The 25,036-nt window shown below is 44.0% G+C and overlaps 1 protein-coding gene across 4 annotated transcripts in view; it reads right to left on the bottom strand.

Moving 5' to 3' along the window:
* The window catches only part of LOC105482473 (dystrobrevin binding protein 1), a 150,790-nt gene that overhangs the window by 2,198 nt on the left and 123,556 nt on the right, over positions 1–25,036 (bottom strand). For all 4 annotated transcript variants that reach the window (XM_011742584.3, XM_011742587.3, XM_071097588.1 and 1 more), the window contains one exon: positions 8,502–8,657. In XM_011742584.3, the coding sequence (XP_011740886.1) occupies positions 8,502–8,657 (156 nt within the window). The remainder of the gene's footprint in view (positions 1–8,501; positions 8,658–25,036) is intronic.

The following is a 25,036-nucleotide window of genomic DNA, read 5'->3' as shown; positions in this document are numbered from 1 at the left end:
CATCCAGGGCTCTGCTTCCCGCCTACAGTTGCCCTGAACCTTCCAGGCGGGCACAGTCCTCTAATTGCAAGTGGAGTTTCCACTGCCCTTGGAACATTTCTCAGGCCTAATGGCTGAAGGGGTTTGAACATCTGTAAGCTGCCAGAGCTCCCTGCAGTGGAAGCACAGACTAGGAGAGAACAAAACCCAGCCCACCAGCAGACGGCGACCCCAGCCTGGCCAGCCTCAGCCCAGCCCTGAGCACGGGACGCCTCACAGGTCTTTCCTCAGAGGCAAACTACCTCTGTGGCCCAGAAAACCACAAGCCACATAAGTTATCCGAGCCGTGGGGATGCCTGGCAGAAGCAAATGCAAATTTTTTCTGGAATGACCCTCCCTTAACCTTGGTTTATACAAAGTCAATCCCAACCCAATCTGGCATTTGTGACACACATGAAATGAGCCACTCTGAGTGAGGGGCAGCAGAAACAAACAGGATCCTTGCTAAAGAACTTGAGATGGCTGTTCACACACTGCAGTCATAGGAAAGGTAGAATCAAAAACAAGGTGTCAAAAATAAGGACAGACATTTGAAAGAGAGCCAAATAATGACTAGGTAGAAGAGACTGAAATCCCAAACTTGGGGCACAGTCACAGCCCCACAGAAAATAACAAACTAGATGGCAGGATGAGTAAATCTGCAATGCAGCATAGAGGAACAAAGGGAAATGCGAGCGAGCATAAGAGGTATGTGAGACACAGAAGCGTAGCATCTGGTCACGTTTCCCCAGAGCCAAGAAGGGAAGAGAACTCTATTCAAAGAAGCTGATGATTTTCCCAAATCGATGAAAGACCTCAGGACCCAGATTTAAAAAGCAAAACATTCCAAGCGAGATCAAAGCAATCCTCACCTACATCAATTGCTTTGAAGTTGAAGAACATCAAAGACAAAGGCTCTCTAAAAAGCAGCCAGAGAGAGAGGGCAGGTTAAGAAAGAGAAGGAAATAATTAGGATGACAGGCAACTTCTGAACAACAATAATAAAAGCCAGAAGACTGTGGAGTAAGTTCAAAGAGGAGAGAGAAATGTCATCTCTAAAATGGTGTAACATTAGGTATCATTTAAGCTCCAGGAGAGGAGAAGCAGAGACTAAGAAGAAACACGTCATCACGAGCCTGCTCTCGCTGGAGGCACAGCGAAGGAAGGACTGAGTGCAAGAAAGCATGTTAAGCAAAGAGACGTGTGAGTGTGTGAGTTAATGTAAAACCTGGAATGGAACAGTCATAACAAGGAGTCACCAGGGCCAAATCACCCTCCTGAACAGACACGGGGCGGAGAGGAGGGTGCTCAGAGCCACAGGACATGAGATTACGGCTTCATCTGGGAGGAAAGTGAGTCTCACTATCTTCAGGCTCAGAAAATCACTGAAGTTCAGCACTCAAATGAGAGGTAAGAGTAATTCCTGTTTTCAGTTGGGGAAAAGTGTTACGGTTTAGATGGTCCCATGCTTGGCAGCAGCATCCCCACCGACTGAGCCAGCCTGCTCTGCCTTGGATTTGGCCAGGGTTGAGCTCAGCCACACGGGGACAGCAGTTCACTGGGCTTGATCTTCAGGGCTGAGTGGTCAGGGGAATTTGATGGCACCCTGGTCAGGCTTGTTCTTTTTGGGGGCACACTTCTGAGGGTTTCCTTTCTGACCTATGGAAGCCTTTCGCCAAGGCCTTTCTGTCTTTTAGATTTTGGCTTCTGACTTCAGTTTTGAAAATTTGTCTGTGCCATCTTCTTGAAAAGGGCAGGAGTATAACTTAAAACAGGAGAGAAAAAATTGGACTAAGAAGCATAGGAAAAGCTTTCAGGAAAATTCTGTAGCACCAAATAAGATGGTAATGAGTGTGTCAGTGATCACAGGAAATGTCAGTGAGCCAAACTTGCCAGTTCAAAGATTATACGACTGAACTGAAGTAAAATCCAGCTACCTTCTGTTCACAGGAGACAAATATGGAGACACAGAAACATGAAAATGTTTCTTAAAAAATGAAAAGATATAATGAGCAAACAAAGAAGAAAGCTGATACAGCTATATTAATATCAAAATAGATTTTAATGGGAAACAAAAGTAATACTGGGATAAAGAGTAGTACTTAGTGACTTTTAAATGGTTCAATTCACCAGGAAGATAATCTAAAACTTCTATTTTGGGTTACGTTTTTAAAGTTAAAAAATGGCATAATGACAATGAAAACATGATATCCGTGATCTTGGGCGCATGTCACTATACCTATTCGATGGCTGACATCAGCAGTCCCAAAGTTAGTAAGAGAAATCGAAATCCTATTCTCCAATCACAATGAAATTTAGTTAGAAATTGGTAACTGCGGCCGGGCGCGGTGGCTCACGCCTGTAATCCCAGCACTTTGGGAGGCCGAGATGGGCGGATCACGAGGTCAGGAGATCGAGACCATCCTGGCTAACACAGTGAAACCCCGTCTCTACTAAAAAAATACAAAAAACTAGCCGGGCGAGGTGGCGGGCGCCTGTAGTCCCAGCTACTCGGGAGGCTGGGGTAGGAGAATGGCGTGAACCCGGGAGGTGGAGCTTGCAGTGAGCTGAGATCCGGCCACTGCACTCCAGCCTGGGCGACAGAGCAAGACTCCGTCTCAAAAAAAAAAAAAAAAGAAATTGGTAACTGCTAGGAAAACTTTCACATATCTAATTATTTTAAAAAACATTTATAAATAGTTCACAAATCAAATATGAAATGCTAATGATAAAATTTACCCAGGAATTATTAGTGCCAAAATTTGTAGGATTCAACTAAAACGGTCCCCCTGCAAGAAATCCATAGCTTTGAATGCCTTACCAGAGAGGAACGCTGAAAATCAAGCCATTCATCAACTTGGGTTAGAAAAAAACAAATGCCCAAAGAAAGCAAAACTGAAGAGAAGTTAATGAAACAGCAGAAAGAACAAAGAAGCTGGTTAGGTTCTGGGGTAAGACTCGTCGTAAGTAGAGATGAAAGGAATAAAAGGCACATGAACAATTTTAAGAATGCAAAAGCAAACCTACCCAGGAACACAGTTGAGGGGGAGACGCGCACCATGGGCAACGTTATGCTGACACAGCGGACAACTAAAGACAAGTCCATGGAAAACTTGCCAAAATTAACGAAAAATAGGAAATCTCTATAACCATCAGAAAAAAAGAATAGGTAAAGTCACTGGTCTCAGCATGGGAGGGAAGTTCTACCCGCCATTCAGGAATGCATGAGACACGTGCGCTTGCAGAAAGATCCAATACCACTAAGAGGCCCATTGTGTCTCCATCCAGAAACTTACTGCAATTCTGCTCAAATTGTAGACAAGGTTCTTCAACAAACTTGAAACTGTGACATTTACACCAAAGGACAAGACCCCAAGAAGAGTCATGGCAACTATGAAGAAAATAAATGCGTGCAGACACGCAGGGCAGGTCGGGAAATGCGTGCAGATGCGCAGGGCAGGTCAGGAAATGCGTGCGACACGCAGGGCAGAGTGGTAATGGCTCCAGCAGACTCAGGCTTCACTAGAAAACGTTTGCTCAGTCCCAGCACTCCTGACACTTTGCACCAGATCGTTCTCGGTGGTGGGGTTGTCCTGGGTAGTGTGGGATGCTTAACTGCGTCCCTGGCCTCTGCCCACTAGATGCCAGTAGCACACCCTTACCCCAGGCATAACAAGCAAAATGGGTCTCCAGACATTGCCAAATGTCCCCTCGGGGGCAAAAGTGTCTCCAGCTGAGAACCAACACTTGAGATGACTAAGTATACAACAGGGTAGTTTTGGCTCAGGGACCGGCAGCAGAAGAACGCAGCCAAAGAGAGGCTTGAAGACTCCCGAATGGTGTCGTTTCATTCCAACAGATTAGCAAAAATTAAAAAATCTGACGCTACCAAGTGCCAGTAAAGATGTAATCAGAACGTGCATACGTGGCTGGGGAGACTATAAACTCGTGCAAATGTCTGGCAAGGAATTGGACAGAATCTAGTAAAATAAAAGATAGCCGTGTCATTATGACCAGTAATTCCTCTCCTAGTTATATACCCTAAAGAAGTGATTCCCAAAGTGTGGTCCCCCTCAGCATCACCTGGGAACTTGGTTATAATGCAAATCCTCAGGCCCCACCCACACCTGCACAGTCACAAACCCTGCAGTGGGCCCAGGAAATCCATGTTGGAACCACAGACCCTCCAGGGGTCTGTGAGGCTGCTCAAGTCTGAGAACAGCTGGTCTTAAAGCAACTTACGGATGTGTACAGACACACAAATTATAAGAATGTCCAAGGCCAGGTGTGGTGGCTCACGCCTGTAATCCCAGCACTTTGGGAGGCCCAGGTGGGAGGATCACTTGGGCCCAGGAGGGTCAAGACCAGCCTGGGCCACATAGTGAGACCCTATCTCTCTAAAAAATTAAAAAATTAGCCAGGCATGGTGGCGCACACCTGTAGTCCCAGCTACTCACTCGGGAGTCTGAGGTGGTAGGACCACTTGAGCCCAGGAGTGCCAGACTGCAATGAGTTATGATTATGCCACTGCACTCCAGCCTGGGTGACAGAGCGAGACTCCGTCCTAAGAAAAAAAAGTCCGTGCTGGCATTGTTTTTATGAAAGAAGAAAACTGGAAACAAATACCCATCAATACAACAATGAACAAATTACATTTATTCAATGGAAATAACTATTTAAGAATAGAAATCAAATTAGAGGTGAATGTATCAGTATGGATGATTCTCAAAATCACAGCACTTAGGTGCACTTTTGCCTGTCAATTCTATCTTTTCTAACTTTATTGTAATTTTATCACTAGCCCCAAACCTCGTTCTCTTCCCAGGGCACTGGGTCCACTCTGGAGCATCCCAGAGCTGAGTCAATCCTTCTGGAAGCAGGCGCACCCCTGGCTGCATAGGATGCCATTTTGCTGAACTACTGGTTCAGAGACACAAGAGCCTGAAATCTATGGGAATACAGAGCCAGAAAACTCAGGCACAGACCAGGACATCTCCGAGGTGATTTATTAATAAGTAACTGCAGGATACCCTGACATTCAGCAATAAAATGAAAGCAATAAAAATGCTTTTCTAAGAAAATGGCAGTCATGTCAGGCAGAAGATCAAACCTGGGCTAGGGTCTTACAAAACACCTAATGATGTCCTAATGGCACGGAGAGCTCTGCGGGGCCTGTGGTGGCACCCAGACCCCCTCTGCTGCTCAGCCCTCCCGGCACCGCCTTCAGTCCTCAAGCCTGACAGCCTCTGTGCTTGGGGGGCCATCCGGCCTCAGCACCATCCAAGTGGCACAGAAGTGCCTTCACCCCTTCCTCTGATGATTCTCTGGATAAAACTTGCCATGGCCTTGTCTTAATTAAGAAACGATGCTTCTGAAAGGGAAATTCCAACTGCTATTTCTGATTTAGTGGAATGAGTCCAAAACACCATGTTTGCTGCAGAGTTTTTAAATTTTTGATTGATTCTCCTAAATTAATACTAATCCGTGGAGATGAAGCTTCCTCCCTAAGAAAGGCGCTGTGGCTCGTCAGGCTGGGAAGTCTGAGCCGGCTCTGCACAGCCGTGCAATGGGATGTCCGATTCCCGTGTGTGGCTGTCCCTCAGCTCTAGCTGAAGAGAAAGCTAAAAAGCCCAGAGCCTCCAATTTTCTTCTTCAAAGCTTTCAAAACCATATATTGACAAGATGTGCCTGATTTTTACCTTAAAAACATGAGCCCAACATTTTCTTGAAACTTAATCTTTGAGATACTCAAAACCACGAAAATTTCACCACTTCGTATTTCCTTGCAGGTATTTGCGGCAGGTAGCTGCTAGATGCTTCCCTCTGCCAGCCCGGTGCCTTGCTAGCTGTGGAGGAGGTGCAGTGCGTGCCTGTCCCTGTCACCAGGAGCTGGTCATCAACAGAAGCTGCTCCTTCCAAGCCGGCCGCGCACCTACTACATCATCATCAGCCGTGTGTCCGTGGCTCTCCCTATAATGGGAGCTTCCTGAGAGGCACTTTCATTTCTCTGTGCTTCCTCTGGGCTCACCAGCAAGTGCTAAACTGAAGGAAGATAGAGTTAAGTTGTTCACCAATCAGAGTTTCTGTGGCTGTCCATCAGTGCATCTCTTCTATGACATGAGACATGGCTGCGATGTGTCATTATGTTCAAATTTGCGGGTCGGCCAGGGTGTATCTGTATGGATTGAATGCGTCCTCCTAAAATTTGTATGTTGAAGCCCTAACCCCCAAGATGAGGATACCTGGAGTTGGGACCGTTGGGAGGTGATTAGGTTAGATGAGGTCAGGTGGACATGGCTCCTGTGGTCGAGATTAGCCCTAATACCAAGAGACAGCAGAGGGCTCCACCCTGCTGGTGGCCACGTGCACACATAGGGAGAAGGGGGCCGCCTACGAGCCAGGAAGACAGCCCTCATCAGACACCGATCACACCGGCACCCTGATCTTGGATCTGAGGCCTCCAGAACTGAGGGAAAAGAAATGTCGACTGTTCAAGCCACCCAGTCCACATGGTTTCGTTATGGCAGCGAGGCTAAAACAGTGTCCTTCTCTGCTTCTACCCATAACGGGATAAAAATCCCTGGAGCAAACCTTCTGCTTCCTCCCAAAGGAGCCATGGAAAGCCACTCTCTACAACTCGCAGCCAACACGGAAGTAACAGAATCCTGTACATCCACTCGGAGGAACGCACGGAGGACAAAGGCAGGGTCACGGGTTACAAGAACGGCGAAGGCTGACTCTAGAGAACTTGTTAAGCTTCAAACCTACCCTGTGCGTTGGAAGGTAAACAAGCTTCTTCCTCACAACTGACTGCGTTCACCAGCACACTATGAGGTCTTCAGCTACTGCTGTTCATCTGTTTTTCTCAACATTATTTTCTTTCCTCATTCTTGGATTTCTTTTCATTTATTTATTTATTTATTGAGATGGAGTCTCGCTGTTGCCAGGCTGGAGTGCAGTGGCGCGATCTCAGCTCACTGCAACCTCTGCTTCCCGGGTTCAAGCGATTCTCCTGCCTTAGCCTCTTGAGTAGCTGGGATTACAAGCGCATGTCACCACGCCTGGCTAATTTTTGCATTTTTAGTAGAGACGAGGTTTCATCATGTTGGCCAGGCTGGTCTCCATCTCTTGACCTTATGATCCACCCACCTTGGTCTCCCAAAGTGCTGAGATTACAGGCATGCGCCACCGTGCCCGGCCTCATTCTTGGATTTCTTTAACTTCTCCTTGGAGGGGACATAGAACTGGATGACAAGGAAGAAACACTCCTGGAGGATGTGGTTGGGGGCAGGATAGAGAGAACAAAGGCCAGGGCCAGGCAAGCCTGGGGAGAGGATGAAGGCTGAGATTTGAGAGGTGAGGGAGGTGTCCAGGAGGTGATGAGAAATTCAGGAGAATGGGAGGGCAGGAAAACAGGGGAAGGTTTGGACGGGTCTCCCCGCTGCCTGGGGTCTGGTCCTGCCTGTGCGGCGCAGGCTGGTGGGAAAATGTGAGCTGCCCGGCGCCACTGCCCTGCTCACCCCTGCTGCACCTCCGAGTCACTGGGTTCTTCCAAAGGAAAAGCTGGGAAGGAGTTCGGTGTCTGGACGTCTGATGGGCTTGTTCCTTACAGCACTATTTACACCAAGGGAAAGATTTTAAATGTTCAGCTAGGAAAACTGGTGGAATATATTAGGATACATCATGACAAAAAGATGCAGCCTTTGACACACAACCTCTCAAAGTATTTTGAACAACAGGGGGAAAGAGTCCTATATAACATGAAGAAAAGTTAGAGACAAAGCCATATATGTGTACGGTCCAGTCAGATCGCAATTAAATAAGCAGACTCGACAGAGACTAGAAAGAACGCATGAAAAGCAGTAACAGGGATTATTCTGTCCTGGAGAATTAAGGGCAATTTTCCTTTTGTCCATTTTGGTAATTTCTAGAAGCCTAATTTGTGTTTGTAATCTTTGTTTTTTTGAGACAGTCTCACTCTGCCACCCAGGCTGGAGAGCGATGGCGCGATCTCGGCTCACGGAAACCTCTGCCTCCCGGGTTCCAGCGATTCCCGTGCTTCAGCCTCCTGAGTAGCTGGGATTACAGACATGCACCACCACGCCTGGCCACTTTTGGTATTTTAGTAGAGATGGGATTTTACCATGATGGCCAGGCTGGTCTCAAACTTCTGACCTCGGGTGATCTGCCTGCCTTGGCCTGCCAAAGTGCTGGGATTACAGGCATGAGCCACCACGCCTGGCTGTATCTGTAATCTTTAGAGGTATTAAAAAAAAATATCTTCAACTAAAGCCTAGACTGATAGAAGAGGCAAAATCAGGGCAAGAGATAGGTGGCCCGACGCACACATTTTGGTTGCTGGAGTCTAATAACAGAACGGGACTTCTGAGGACTCTGCCCCATGTCCTGCTCCGGGAGAGGAGCCCATCGCCACCCCGCACAGCCAGTGAGTCCCTGCTCCAGCAGCCCCGGCCCCAACTCGCCTCGCCGCTCCGCGATCTGCAGGTAGCCGGTGGACAGGTACTGCTCCATGTCCTGCTGGAAGGCTTCCTCAAAAATCTTCTGCCGCTCCTTCAGCTTCATTTGCTGGGTGTGCTCCATTTCCAGGACCTTCTGGGCGTGCTCTGCATCTAGTTCAGCTGAGGAAACAGAATAACTGGGGTTAGGGTTTGAAAAGGGACCGAGAGAGGAAATGGGTATAAACAGCTGCTCACATCCCCCCTCCAAGTGGATGGAGTCATGCTGCATTGACAGACTTGGGCTGGTGCCCCAGCCGTCTGTACAGCTGGCCTCCTTGCCCCTCCAATCTGCTGCCCTGCTCCCCCCTACCTGGGCAGTCAGGCCCTTAGTGCCACACCTTTGCATGTGCTGTTCCCTTTGCTGGAACGACCTTCCCCCCTCCCCCGGCATCGCCCATTAGTCAGTCACAAACAGCTGTTCACCTTCCAAGATTAGCTTCTCAGGTTATCCTTCTGCTAACTCCAGTGGAGTCTGCTGCTCCATCCAGATGTTTCCACATCCCTGTGTTTAAACTTCTGCAGCTGACTTACAAATTGCAGTGCAATTGCTAAGGACTTGGAGTCCCTGCACGACTGTGACCATATATGACTCATTTCAACATGCTGTCACTCAGCTCAGTGCCTGGCACACAGTAAGTTCTCAAGGCATGTTTGTTAAAAGTATGTAACAGTGGAATACTATTCACCCTTAAAAAGAAATTCCGACACATGCTATAACATGGATGAACCTTGAGCACATACGCTAAGTGGAATAAGCCAGTTACAAACAGGCAAATGCTGTATGGTTCCACTCATATGAGGTGCCTAGCGCAGTCAGGTTCATGGAGACAAGAAGAGTGGTGCTCTCAGGGCGGGGCAGAGGGCGTGGGGGCTTAGTGGTTAACGGGTATAGACTTTCCATTTTACAAGATGAAAGAGATCTGGAGATGGATGGTGGTGATGGATGTACAGCATGAATATATTTAATACCACTCAGCTGGACACTTACAAATTATATGTATACACAAAATGATAAATTTTATGTGTATTTTACCACAGTAAAAAGTTGGGAACAGGGCCGGGCGTGGTGGCTCACGCCTGTAATCCCAGCACTTTGGGAGGCCGAGGCAGGTGGATCACCTGAGGTCAGGAGTTCAAGACCAGCCTGGCCAATATGGTGAAACCCCATCTCTACTAAAAATACAAAAATTAGCCGAGCATGGTGGCAGGCGCCTATAGTCCCAGCTACTCGGGAGGCTGAGGCAGGACAATCACTTGAACCCAGGAGGCAGAGGTTGTAGTGGGCCGAGATGGCGCCACTGCACTCCACCCTAGGCGACAGAGCGAGACTCCATCCCAAAAAAAACAAAAAAAAACAAAAAAAAACAAAAAAAAACAAAAAAAAAAGTTGGGAAAAAAAGTAAATATGTAGCCATCATGGTACATTACAAAGTGTTTAGTCTTGGCTTTTTAGTGTTTACTGGCCACACAACCTAATCAGTTAACCTTCTCATCTGAAAATTTGGGATAGAAATATTAACCCAATATTGACATGAAACATATAAAAGGATGTGAAATAATTTTATAACTTAAGTGACCAGTGACCCTTCAAGGTAGGCCTGAGTCAGTAATATAGAAGGCAAGAACACTAACATAATCAACTTTCACCTGGTCATTCAAGCAAGAACCCCAAATCTCCCAGCTATAAACACTTTCCAGTGGTTTAACCTTTCCTCAAGGCATGTGATATGGTTTAGCTCTGTGTCCCCGCCCAAATCTCTTATCAAATTGTAATCCTCACATGTCAGGGGAGGGAAGTCATTGGGTCATGGGGACAGTCTCCCCCATGCTGTTGTCGTGATAGTGAGTAGTTCTCACTAGATCTGATGTTGTATAAGGATCTGACAGTTCCTCCTTCACATGCTCATACTCTCCGCCTTGTGAAGCAGCCTGCTTCCCCTTCCACCATGATCGTAAGTTTCCTGAGGCCTCCCAGCCACGCAGAACTGTGGGCTTATTAAACCTCCTTTGTTTATAAATTACCCAGTCTCAGGGTTTGTTGTTGTTTTGTTTTGTTTTGTTTTTTGAGACGGAGTCTCACTTTCTTCCCCAGGCTGGAGGGCAGTGGTACGATCTCAGTTCACTGCAACCTCTGCCTCCTGGCTTCAAGCAATTACTATGCCTCGACCTCCCAAGTAGCTGGAATTACAGGTGCGCGCCACTATGCCCAGCTAATTTTTTGTATTTTTAGTAGAGACGGGGTTTTGCAATGTTGGTCAGGCTGGTCTCAAACTCCTACCTCAAGTGATCTGCCTGCCTCGGCCTCCCAAAGTGCTGGAATTACAGGTGTGAACCACTGCACCCGGCCTCAGGTATTTCTTTATAGCAGTGTGAACAGTGACTAATGCAGTAAATTGGTACTGGAGAGAGTGGGGTATTGATATAAAGATACTTGAAAACGTGGAAGGGACTTTGGAACTGGGTAATGGGCAGAGGTTGGAACAGTCTGGAGGGCTCAGAAAAAGACAGGAAGATGTGGGAAGGTTTGGAACCTCCTAGAGATTTGTTGAATGGTTTCAACCAAAATGCTGATAGTGATGTGAACAATGAAGTCCAGACTGAGGTGGTCTCAGATGGAGACGAGGAACTTATTGGGAACTGGAGTAAAGCTCACTCATGCTATGCTTTAGCAAAAAGACTGGTAGCATTTTGCCCCTCCCCTAGAGATCTGTGGAACTTTGAACTTGAGAGAGATAATTAAGGCTATCTGGTGGAAGAAATTTCTAAGCAGCAAAGCATTCAAGACATGACCTGGATTATTGTGAAAGCATTCAATTTTATGCGTTCACAAGGAGATGGTTTGAGATTGGAGCTTATGTTTAAAGAGAAGCAGAGCATAAAAATTTGGAAATTCTGTAGCCTGATGATACACTAGAAAAGAATAACCCATTTTCTGGGGAGAAATTCAAGCCAGCTGCAAAAATTTGCATAAATAATGAGGAGTTGAATGTTAAGTGCCAAGACAATGGGGAAAATGTCTCCAGGGCATGTCAGAGATTTTGGCAGCAGCCCCTCCCATCACAGGCCCAGAGACCTAGGAAGAAAAATTGTTTTGTGGGCCAAACCCAGGGCCCAGCTGCTCTGTGCAGCCTTGGGACACGGCACCCTGCATTCCAGCCACTCTTAACTACAGCTGTGGCTACAAGGGGCCAAGGTACAGCTCGGGCTATTACTTCAGGGGGTGCAAGCCGCAAGCTTTGGCGGCTTCCACATGGTGTTAGGCTTGTGGGTGCACGGAAGTCAAGAATTGAGGTTTGGAAACCTTGGCCTAGATCTCACAGGATGTATGAAAATGCCTGGATGTCCAGGCAGAGGTCTGCTGCAGGGACAGAGCCCTCATGGAGATCTCTATTAGGGCAGTGCGAACAGTAAATATAGGGTTGGTGCCCCCACACAGAGTCCTCACTGGGGCACTGCCTAGTGGAGCTGTGAGAAGAGGGCCACCGCCCTCCAGAGCCCAGAATGGTAGATCCACTGACAGCTTGCACCATGCACCTGAAAAAGATGCAGGCACTCAATGCCAACCTGTGAAAGAGCTTGCCCAAGGCCGTGGGAGCCACCCCTTGCCTCTGTATGACCTGGATGTAAGACACAAAGTAAAAGGAGATTATTTTGGAGCTTTAAGATTTAATGACTGCCCTGCTGGATTTCAGACTTGCTTGGGGCCTGTACACCCTTTGTTTTGGCCAATTTCTCCCATTTGAAATGGGAACATTTATCCAATGCCTGTACTCTCATTGTATCTTGTAAGTAACTAACTTGCTTTTGACTTTATGTGCTCCTAGGTCAAAGAGACTTGCCTTGTGTCAGATGAGACTTTGGACTTAAGACTTCTGGGTTAGGCCGGGCACGGTGCTCACACCTGTAATCCCAGCACTTTGGGAGGTCAAAGCAGATGGATCAAGAGGTCAAGGGCTGATAACAGCAGCTCTGGGCTGACAGCAGGTGAAAGAAAAGGGGCCTCCACACTACAATCACCAGGAGCCTGAACTCTGGCAGCGACCTGAAGGGCCCTCACATAGATTCTTCTCCAGTGCCTCCAGAAAAAAACGCAACTCAACCTCATGGAACACTGGGCAGACAACCCAGTCACACCTTGCCTAGACTTCTGCCCTACAAACTGGAAGCTGATAAATTTGTTTCGTTTTAAACTATGTTTGTGGTTATCTATTACACAGCAATATGGGATTACTCCAAACAGGCTGTCTGTATGAATTCAGGTCCCTAATCAAATCTGGTTGACTGTAAATTCGAAAAAGGGCAATCTGAGTGCCTTCCCTTACGTAAATATTTCCTAACTCCTCCCCTGTGTCTGTGGCAGACCCCTGCTCTACTGGGTTTGGGTGCTGTTATTCCAGAAAACATGTGCAGAATGTTTCAGCTGCCCTGTGTCCTGGGATACACTGTCACAAACCATTTCACCCAAGGCATTGCTCCCTCTGGTTCAGCTCTTGGGAGTGTCAACATCTTGGGGGTGTTATCAAGATTAACAAAACAAACACAGCAGCTCTTACAATGGACAATGGTGAATGAGGTCCGTTATCTGCCTTAGTCCCGCCCACCCCCACATTCCCAGCACCACATTCTCAACTCTGGAGTCCAGCAAGCTGGTATGCATGGCAGATCTTAAAACCCAGGGATGGAGTTTATCATCTCAAATCAGGTATAGTGTCTAATACTTAGAATACTGTGGGCTTTCTTCTTAAATTCTGATCTACATACATGCAAGAAACACAAACTAATGCTAACCAAAGCAACATAGGAAAAGTAATTTTCCTAATTAGCATGTAATCACATGTATATTTCCTCTGTGCATTCTGCTCATACTGTTGCCATTACTGGGTGCCTTCTCTCCATTTCCCGCTAGCCTCATCTCACATTGTTTATGTGGAGACGGTCTGCCACAGCGGGAAGAGCTTCTGCTCACAGGTTTCAGGTTGGGCCCAACTCGGGTCCTACACTCCTAGCGCCTCTTGGCACAGCCCTCTGGTCTACCTCTGCATTCAGCTGCAGCTATGGGAACCAGCGTTGTGTGCATTCACTGGAATGCACAGAGGGTCCCACCTCACAGCCACGCCTGTGTGGCTGTGTTTTTCTGGTCAGAGTATTCTCTGAATCTCAGGAAACCCAGCCAGCACAGCCCAGAAGTTCTGTGGAATTAAGGCAGCTCTCAACCAATAGGTGACGGAGGTCAGTATCTCAGGACCCTGGTCTAACATCCTTTGGGTGGATGATCCTAGGAAGCGTTCTCAGCGCTTCTCAGAGATCCTGGTACGATGGCACATACTCAATGGCTTTAGCAGCTTCCTGTTTTTAGCTTCTTCTCGTCGCTGTCTCACTCTCCCTGTCCCTCGCTCCTGCATCTTGGAATCGCCTCCCAAAGGACCTGCAGCTAATCCTGGTCTCAGGCTCTTTTTCCACATAACTGATTTCACCTGAGTCGCAACTTCCTCCTCCATACAGGTGCGGTAAAAACACCTACTTCATAAGGTTGTTGGCAGGATTAAATGAGGTAGCAAATACGAATCAAGCACAAAGTACTGGCCAACAGCTGACAGCTAACGCTAATTCCAGCGTTATTTAAACAACAGCCTCTTGAAGAGGGAGCAACAGGAAATATTACCAAGAACCAGGATTCACTATGCACTGAAAATCACTTGCTCTGGGCCCCACTCGGATGCTTAAGAATTAGTTACCTTTCAGTACTCTTAATAAATCTGCAAGGAATTTAGAGTGTACTCGTAAGAAAAAAAACTGAAGAGGATGTCTTTTCACTTGTTTCACTTCAGTTGTCAACATATCTGTTCAAATGCTTCATGACTGCCAAGTGCATTAGAGTAAGTCAACCCTAAAATACATTAAGTATGCTTCAAGTACTTCAAAGTTCAGCTAATCTTCTTTTAAAAAGTAATTCCAGAATAGGCAGCTCAAAACCAAAGATCAATGCAGAAATCATCAAAGGAGTTTTAATTAAAGCATATCTTGTTTTAACTGAATTAAGGTTTTCTATAGATATATAATATAAAAACATTTTTCTCAAGACTATTTCTGCTTTAAAAGTTTGATACCCATGTTGCTGAATTATTGGCCCTTCGGTTTTTTCTATGCCAGAATGAAATCCAATCATGTCTCAACCTTCACAAGGGAGGAGGGGTTAGGTTAGACAACTTAAAATGACTTTTTTTTTTTTTTTTTTTTTTAGATGGAGTCTTGCTCTGTCACCCAGGCTGGAGTGCAGTGGCGCAATCTCGGCTCACTGCAAGCTCTGTCTCTCGGGTTCACGCCATTCTCCTGCCTCAGCCTCCCCAGTAGCCAGGACTATAGGTGCACGCCACCACTTCTGGCTGTTTTTGTATTTTTAGTAGAGACGGGGTTTCACCATGTTAGCCAGGATGGCCTCGATCTCCTGACTTTGTGATCCACCCGCCTCGGCCTCCCAAAGTGCTGGGATTACAGATGTGAGCCACTGCACCCGGCCTTAAAATGACTTATAAAAAAATAGGAGAAAAAAATCACTGTTTTAGGTTTTAAAACATGTTCCTCACTAGGTATCTGAAACATCCCCAGCTGTCCCCGTCAGCTCCCTGCTTCATTTCAGAGCCCTTTTTGTATCTCGGGGCTGAGCACTAAGCCAGCTTCACCGAGGACCGAGCACAGTTGCACCACACCAGCCCCTATTCAGGATGACTATGAAAAAGCACAAAGCGGGCATTTAAAAATAACTTTGCTGCCCAGCAGCTAAGAGAGATTTACCCTCAGCGACGTGACTGAATGAGGATGTTCTTAATTAATTGGGCCTGCATCAAGAAAACAACCAAAGATGGCAGAAGTGAAATGATGCGAGGGTATTTGAAGGAAAATTTTCAAATCTAGGTTTAACAGCATCTGAATTTTAGACTGAGGACTGAAAAATCTAAATTACAGAACATTTTCTACAAGGAAAAATGACCCCTTGCTCACATTAAGGTGCCATTTATTATACTGGGGAAAGCCAGACAAATACAAAGATGTAAAGAACTTCAACAAATGGACTTCAGATTAAAAGAAAAAAAAATCAAAACAAGATGCAGTAGTTTTTCTACGTCGAGTCGGGAGTAATCATTTAACTCCATTATCAACTCAGGCCTATGTCTTTTTATTTCAACTCCTGAACATTGCTCAAGTTTTATCTGACTGCAACTTCCACTTTAGCTACCACTATCAATTTCAAATGGATAATTACTCAAAACAACAAAAAATTCCATTACCACTGAAGATGGAATAATCAATTCTCAATTATACGTTTTAATGGGGCATAAGGGCGGCACAAGATATATGAAAAAAACAAAACAAAACAAAACCAAGTTCATTTCAGGAACAAATCCAACATATTCTACAACTAAGTCTTTTAACCAAGATAGGTAATAAAATACAGTGAGGTGTTAATGACCGAAAAAGGCCCCCAAACCTCTGGGAGTCATGTACAGAAAACTAGGACAAGCCTCTCTGTTAAGAGTTCAAAATGTTAAAAGAGAAACAGTAACACTTACTAAATATGAACTGAGAAAAATTCTAGTAATCTCTATATTAAAGATTAAGAGCATTGTTCATTCAAGATAAATAAGACCAACAAGACATTTTAAAAACTAACTTCAATATTTACAATTCAGGTGTTTTACATTGAGTTAGGGAATATGAGATTTGTGATATTAAAATACATGTGACATGATCAAGAGAGAACTGTGAAATCTCTGTAAATCTCTAAACAATTTTCTGAATACAAATAAAACATCTCTTCAAGCTGTTTTTTGATAAAAACAATTGCCAACAGTCTATCAAATTACATAACCACTAGAAGACATTAAATTCTGTCAATGTCACAGATTTAAAAAATTGGGGCCTATGGTTTGTTTTGTTTTGTTTTGTTTTTTTTAGATGGAGTCTCACTCTGTCACCAGGCTGGAGTGCAATCTCGGCTCACTGCAATCTCCACCTCCCTGGTTCAAGCCATTCTCATGCCTCAGCCTCCTGAGTAGCTAGGATTACAAGCACATGCCACCACACTCAGCTAATTTTTGTATTTTTAGTAGAGACAGGGTTTCACCATGTTTGACAGGATGGTCTTGATCTCCTGACCTTTTGATCTGCCCACCTCAGCCTCCCAAAATGCTAGGATTACAGGTGTGAGCCATCGCACCTGGCCAACTTTTTTTATGCTTCTAATTATTTGCATTTTTTTCTTTTGAGACAGAGTCTCACTGTATTGCCCAGGCTGGAGTGCAATGGCATGATCTTGGCTCAATGCAACCTCCACCTCCTGGGTTTAAGCGATTCTTGTGTCTCAGCCTCCTGAGTAGCTGAGATTACAAATGTGCACAATCGCACCTGGCTCATTTTTGTATTTCTAGTGGAGACAGGGTTCCACCATGTTGGCCAGGCTGGTCTTGAACTCCTGACCTCAGGTGATCCGCCCACCTCAGTCTCCCAAAGTGCTGGGATTACAGGCATGAGATACTGTGCCTGGCCTATTTGCATTTATTTAATAGGGTATTTTTGATGCATGAACTATGTACATTGAGGAAAATTTTTGGCCATAAAAAATTATTTATTCCACAAATAATAGGGTGAAAGTCCCTTTGTAGTCCCCATAAATAGATGACTACAACCAGCACATTTTGGTGTATATGGGATTCTCCCCCCATTAGGATGACTATATGAAATTGCAATACTCAATTTTTAAAGCTTTTTACTTTGAAATAATTACAGGTTCACAGGATGTTATCTAGAAATGTACATCCTGAATGTCCCTCAATGCTAACATCTTACATAATTCTGGTATAAGGTCAAAACCCAATAATTGACATGTGTACAATCCACAAAGCTTATTCAGATTTCACCAGTCACACGTGCACTGTGCGTGCGTGCAGATGCGCATACAGCTCCATGCATAGCCTGTGTAAGCACCACATCAACATAGTACCACCACAAGACTCCCTCAGGTTCCCTTTGTAGGATACGGTAAATTCCTCTTCAAAGTTTAGCCTGTTAACTTCCTTTAAAATTCAAGAGGGAGAAAAATTGTTAAGTACAATAAGTTCTGAGTTCTTCTTCAAAGAACCAATATGTCAGTATGTTCAGCTTCCCTGTTCTTTGTTCTCCATTTTAAAGTTTAACTTCCTCGTTCTTTACTCTCCTTGCTCCTAGTTTCAGTAAACAACCCCCTCCTAGCCTCTGTCACCTGTTCTGTCCTTAGGCATCCTTAGTCACCTGTTCTGTAACTGTCCTTTCCACCAAAATTACTCACCCTGCCACTCTGGCTCATATACTTGCTCTCTTTAAAACAGCCAATCGGAATTAGCCTAGACTGTGCAATCCAACCCTAGCCAACAGGGGAAAGACACAGCAGTAGGAGCTAGCGGCATTAGGAATAAGACTCCTTTCCCCTTCCTTGTCTGGTATGCTCTCGCCATTGTTCCATCCACAAGACGCACCCGTCTATAGCAGTAAATTGCCTTGCTGAGAAAACTTTTGCCTCAGTGCCATTGTCATTTGGCAGCACCAAGCATTTACTTCCAACACCTTTTATAACCATGCTGTCCCTCCCCAAACACTCAGCTGGACTCCAAATCTATAATTATGTTAATTCATATGTTATGTAAGTGGAATCATACACTATATATCCTTCCGATACTGGCTTTTTTCACTCAGCATAACTGCCTTGGGGTTTCTCCAAGCTACAGCACATAATAACCTGTTCCCTTTTATTACTGAGCAGAATTTCATGGTATGGATGTACCACAGTTTGTGTAACCATTCACCCACGGAATGACTGTTTCCAACTTCTGGCTATTATGAATAAAGCTGTCATGAACATGTGTGTATGAGTTCCTACATGAAAATAAGTCATTTCTCTCATAAAATGCCCAAGAGTGCAACTGCTGGGTCATATGGTAAGTTCATTTTTCGGTTTTGAAAGGAACTGCCAAACTCTTTCCCAGAGTAGCTATTCCATTTTACATCCCCATCACCACTGGGTGAGCCAGCTAGTTTCTCTGCATCTTTGCCAGCATTTGCTGGGACCTACTAATTATAACACAGGTTGAATATCCCTGCGCTGAAATCTGAAGCTTTTTGAGCACATACCTGATTCTAACAGGAAATGCTCATGGGAGCATCTAGGATTTCAGTTTTTTGTTTTAGCCATGCTCAACCGGTAAGTGCATATGGCAAATATTCCAAAATCGGAAAAAATCCAAAACCTGAAACACTTCTAGTCCCGAGTATTTCAGATTAGGGATACATAATCTGTACAGACTGTTTCCTTTTCTCTCTCAATTTTCTCCAGAATGTGGATGTCTGTCAGAAACAAGTTTCAGCTTCCTTTTAAATATTTTCAATAATTGCTGTTTCCAAAGGTACTTCAGTTCCCTGAGCTTAGTGAAATATATTTTAGAAAAATTTTGTTCAGAAACTGAGGACTTGTTAGACAATGACAAAATACACAAGATTTCCTTGTAGTTTTAAAAACCACTTTTCCTGTACTGTTACCATTTAACAGTTACATGTTTTCTTACCTCAGTTTTCAAATAAGGTATACACAACAATTTTTAAAGTCTCCCAATCTCCTGCCCCCTACTTTAACACATCAATACAAATTTTCTCAGGCTGGATTTAAAAAAACACCTGTAAAAGTATTTTCCTGGCACTGGTTTTCTTTATACATGAATTTTTAAAGTATCAACTTCTGTGCCCTGTGTTCCTATAGTTTTAAAAAGTTTTACATCCAGCCTTCATCAATAATTAGTTTTCAAAACAGACAAAATTATTTTATACCATACATTATTTCTGTGAGTGTTCTAAAGTATTACAGAGCATTATTCCTCAGAATTGGCATTTGGAAAAACAGTTCTGTGTGTGCTAAAGTTAACACACGTTTTCAAAGGAAGTTAAATGACTTTACAGAGCTTTTCTTCACCCTTGCTCCAACAGAGACACACGCACACCCCTTACACACATTAATCAAGTACTATACTTTTATCTTTTACATTCAACTAAGAAAAGGTGATCCTTACCTAAAACACGGTAGTTTGGAATAATGGCAGTTTTTTTGCCAACAGTCAGAATAAATAACTTTTACACAACAAAGAACTCATGGCAACTACTGAGCTGGTCACAAAATTAGGTCCTTAGGAACAGCTAGTGGAAGTGCTGTTTCCTAAAACCATGTTGCAGGAAACACTATTCTAGTATTCTGGAACACTTTTCAAATTCCTATCAATCACCTGAAGGAAATGACCACTATCTAGAGTATTAGCAAAATGAACACTGCAGGAACAAGATGTGCATGAGGCTTGCCAGAAATAGTTAAGACAGAACGCTCCACAGTACCTTAGCTTTTAAGGGAGGGGCAAGGGAGTTTAGCAGACCAGGGTCTGACTGCCGGGCGGGTCTCAGCACACCACTCACCTCTCACCACACACCCTGGAGGCCTCCGATTTCCCATCGGCAGGAGGGTGGAGCTGGCTGACATGGATCAGAAGGTCACCTCCTTTTTTTTTTGGGGGGGGGTCGGAGTCTTGCTCTGTGGCCCAGGCTGGAGTGCAATGGCACGATCTTGGCTCGCTGCAACCTCCATCTCCAGGGTTCAAGCAGTTCTCCTGCCTCAGACTCCTGAGTAGCTGGGATTACAGGCACGTACCACCACGCCTGACTATTTTTTGTATTTTTAGTAGAGACGGGGTTTCACCATATTGGTCAGGCTGGTCTCAAACTCCTGACCTTTTGATCCGCCTGCCTCGACCTCCCAAAGTGCTGGCGTGAGCCACCGCGCCTGACCCCACCTCCAGTTCTTAAAAGCTAAGAACCTATTTTTATTTACTTCTGATTGGAGCAGGAAACGGTGATCCCAAAGCCTAGTTTGTTTTTAGTAATACTATATGAATATCAGATTAGCATTAAGGAATTTAAGACCTTTTGAGTTAGACAATGGCATTTCAAGAAAATAAGATTTAATTATTAACAAAATCCTGAAGGTATTTTTATATTCATTTTCCTGGCCAATTAATTGATTGAAGAGTGTTAAGAACCAGAAAGCTTAAGATAAATGGATCAGTGAGAAATGCACTTAATCATAAATTACTACCCTTGTTCAAATTCATAGGCTCAGGCTAGGAGGTTAAGGGTAGGGTGTGGTGGCCTCTGCAATGAGTACAGGTAGCACCAAGACTGCTGCTTCCTGTAGGAAATCGATAAATACCTACACGGATGAGTCACAGTTCGAAGGAATGGTTCAACGCCATTTGAAAATGCTATTCAGTGATGTGTTGACAAAGATGCTTTTTACAGAAACAGTATGTTAAAATGCCGCATGAAATAGCAAGAGTGTTGATTTTTCTTTTTTCTTTTTTTTTTTGGTAAGACCAAAAAGAACTTCAGTCTAGAAGCTTTGTGTTATGGATATTTAGACAAAAGCCCAATTTCTAGAATTTTTAAGCCACATCTGACATGTTCCTGAATGTTAACTATGGAATTGACCTCCTTATTAACAATTTGAGGGGAAAAATGGAAGAAGTTTAGATCACTACAGGAATCTTTTCAAAATCAAAGGCTTTTCTAAAACGCTGCATAAAAGACTTTAGAAAAAGTAGTATAAACCAACTGCCAGCGTCTGTGAGTGAAAATTATTAAAGAGTCCATTCAAAAGGGTTGTAGAGACAGAAAACCAGTGGTTCTCCACATTTGGCAGCATCAAAATCATCTCCAGTACTGGTGAACAGAGATTCCTGGACCCCATGCCCAGAATCCGATTCAGTAATCCATCTGGGCCGAAGATTGCATTTCTAACCAAACCCCAGGTAATGCTGATGTTGCTTGAGAACCACTGCTCTAGATGAACTACATCTGTGCAATCACTGCATTACTTCATTTACATTTTGACTTTGTATAAATATTTATACAAAGGGAAACACAGATGAAGCAGCTGGTACAATCCATCGAAATGACAGAAATGTTATCTCCTTAACTCTTGAAAATATCTGTGAAATTATCCAAAACGGAAAAGCTCCAGCAGCAACCAAAATGCATAATCACAGACAAGAACTGCCTGTTGTCAACCTTATGGGTGACAATAACGGGTAAGCCCCTTAAGGCAGGCTTCCCTCCTTAGCATCTCTGTGTGTTCTATGCAATCCATTACCAGTCCCTGTGCTTGGTGGCTTCCACACAGCAGGAGGCAAGATCCCCTGTGACCAGATCTGTGCTTTGTCCTGAACTCCAGATATAACCAAGAGTGGGTTCTCATCCTCTCCATTTTCAGAGACAACATACAGAAGTTTTCAAGTCATCTGCATTTAATTTTCCCATAAACAATACAAAATTATATATATATATATATTTTTTTTTTTGAGACAGAGTCTTGCTCTGTCGCCCAGGCTGGGGTGCAGTGGCCGGATCTCAGCTCACTGCAAGCTCCGCCTCCCGGGTTTAGACCATTCTCCTGCCTCAGCCTCCTGAGTAGCTGGGACTACAGGCGCCCGCCACCTCGCCCGGCTAGTTTTTTGTATTTTTTAGTAGAGACGGGGTTTCACCGTGTTAGCCAGGATGGTCTCGATCTCCTGACCTCGTGATCCGCCCGTCTCGGCCTCCCAAAGTGCTGGGATTACAGGCTTGAGCCACCGCACCCGGCCTATATTTGTATTCAAAGCTAATAGACAAAACTCTGGCAAATAAAAATTTTAGAGAAGAAAAAATACATACAAGCAAAGTGAGATGTGAGAAACAGAATATGGCAACAAATGCTGCAGAGATGCAAAATCAATGTTAACCATAAATTTCTATGAATCAAAACTCTCAGACTCCATCAATATAACAAAGCTAATCACAATGATAACCTAAGGTATTCAAAGATTTTAAGACATTTCTGAATTATTAAAACATTTTATAGTATATTCTAACTGCTTTGAAAATTGGTCATCTTTGAAAGACTGGTAAATATCAACAGATAAAAGGTCTGAATTAACCAAAAACTTCCCAACCTTGATAACCTGGTATGTTTGTTATTCAACATAAATAATCACACATTTAAAAAGTTTTAAAAAGTTCTACCTGCTATGGATTCACGGCTGTTCAACACAATCTATGTGTTAAAATAGATCACACCCAGGATTCAGGTCAGCATTTGCTATTCTTAATCTCTAAGCTTACACACACACACACACACGCGCACACACACACACACAGTTCTTCCCATTTATAACAACATTTGGAAGGAAGGAAGGAAGGACATTTTTTTGCCAACAGAAAACTCTTAAGAACACAAAAACCAAAAGCATCCCCTTGTTTCCAACATTTTGATTTCAGTATATAAATTATGTTGATGGAATTTTCTCAGTAAGACAATTCTCATTTCTATGGTAATAGTGATTTAAATTGGCTGCGATCTTACAAAAGAATCTTGAGAAATATCTAAAAACTAAACTCATATAAAGAAAGGTTGACATAGAGGGAAAAAAAGGCAGTTAATATATCAGCACATCTAAACAAGGCAATGTTAATTTAAAAAACAAAAAAAACCTGTTGAATAGTGATTCAACATAATATTAAAATCTATGGTCTGGGTTTTGTTATTTGTTTTAATCATGAGAGAAAAATCCTTCAGATGTAAAATTTAAGTTTTCATTAATTATTAAAAATGTATATTTTTCTATCTTATTCATTCAAGAATAAGCAACCACTTGACAAATGTGGACTAATTTTGGCAGTAACCCCTCACTACCAGAATGGAGAAATACACAAGCTTCAGTTGTTCTCTCACAAGCCAGACTGAAAATAAAATGCAGTTACAAATCATATCACCTACAATTTTGTTTAACTCCAAAGATCTGAGGGTCTCTAATTTGAGCATTACAATCAGAAAAACAAAGCTGACTTTCTTCTTTTTAAAGGGAACTCGAGGCCGGGCACGGTGGCTCATACCTGTGATCCCAGCACTTTGGGAGGCTGAGGCAGGTGGATCACGAGGTCAGCAGTTCAAGACCAGCCTAGCCAACATGGTGAAACCCTGTCTCTACTAAAAATACAAAAATTAGCCAAGGGTGGCGGCGGGCACCTGTAATCCCAGCTGCTCGGGAGGCTGAGACAGGAGAATCGCTTGAACCCAAGAGGCGGAGGTTGCAGTGAGCCGAGACCACGCCATTGCACTCCAGCCTGGGCAATAGAGCGAGACTTCATCTCAAAAAAAGAAAAAAATAAAAAATAAGGGAACTGAAATATCATAATGCAGAAACAGGCTGGATGTGGGTGGCAGGTGCAGTGGACATGGTGTCCTGGCAGCTGCCCTTTCCGTCAGCCCTCCTTGCCACCTCTGGCACCCTGCAGCAATGCTGGGCCTCCCCTCTTGAGGCTCATTTTCCTGTCCTCACTAGGTTGCATTATCTTTTTTTCTAGCATTTTATACTTAGCTAGCTGTCGACCAAACCCAAGCCTTGTGAAAAGTTTTAACAAGAGAAGATCCTTTCAACTCTTCAGAGCCAAGATTCAGTATTTTTAGGTTTAGTGTTTCCCCAGGACATTTGCATTTTCATAGGCCACTACAGAATCCGAAAGGCCTTTGAAGCTCAAGGAATTAAGCTACAGCGAGGAATCACTTTCAATCTTTCTGGGCAGGGCTCTTGCCGCTTGACCCAAGCCATCCCACCGCCAGAGCTAGATCCTGACTTCGCCAATCCCACCTCCACTTCAAGAACTTCCTGTCCAAAGGTGAGGGAACCTGACTACTGATACCTGCAGCTCCCCACCGTCTACCAGTGGAGCTCCAGGAAATTAAAATTGGGTTTAAAATTTAACATTAGAGTAATGATTATCAACATTAATTAGAATTCAGATGCTAGATTTCTTTGGATTTTGAATATCACTGAAGAACACTTAAAAATGTTCAAAACAATCACCTTTGGAGATGTTTCCACTCATACTGCCTTGATTTCAAATTAAGTAGTCCAAAAATTCTAAACTAGGATGAGTCTCAAACCTTTTCAAGTTTAAGAATGGGTGTCCTTTTTTGGCAATTTATGAGAAAGTATGTGACAACGAAAATCAATTATGAATTCAGTAGCACTTTACCTAGCTGTGAATTTTGTTTCCCACAACATTTACATATATTTCAAATAAAATACTGCATATACTTGCAATACAAAATATTTATCCAAAGCTCAACATGCTTTTGGGTTCAAAGGCCTCTTGTTATAAATGTCCTCATGCCACCAGTTGGAAATATCCTGCCTCTAAAAGGTTCAGTGACAGCCAAATCTCAGCATGCTTGAAAGCTGATCCTATCTGCTGGAAACCTCATTATTTCCAGAAAATATTTTTGAAATGGGGACGTATCACTTTCAATTATAAGCTGTCGCAGGCTTATGAATAAGTGACTTATGAATAAATCAGTATTATGAAAAGATGCCTTGGTCCCCTCCCTCCTTCCACCAGGA

The sequence above is a fragment of the Macaca nemestrina genome, chromosome 5 (genome assembly GCF_043159975.1).
Source record: "Macaca nemestrina isolate mMacNem1 chromosome 5, mMacNem.hap1, whole genome shotgun sequence".
In the NCBI taxonomy this organism is placed as follows: domain Eukaryota; kingdom Metazoa; phylum Chordata; class Mammalia; order Primates; family Cercopithecidae; genus Macaca; species Macaca nemestrina.
Note: the sequence above shows the minus strand (reverse complement) of the source record. Positions and strands in the feature narration are given on the sequence as shown.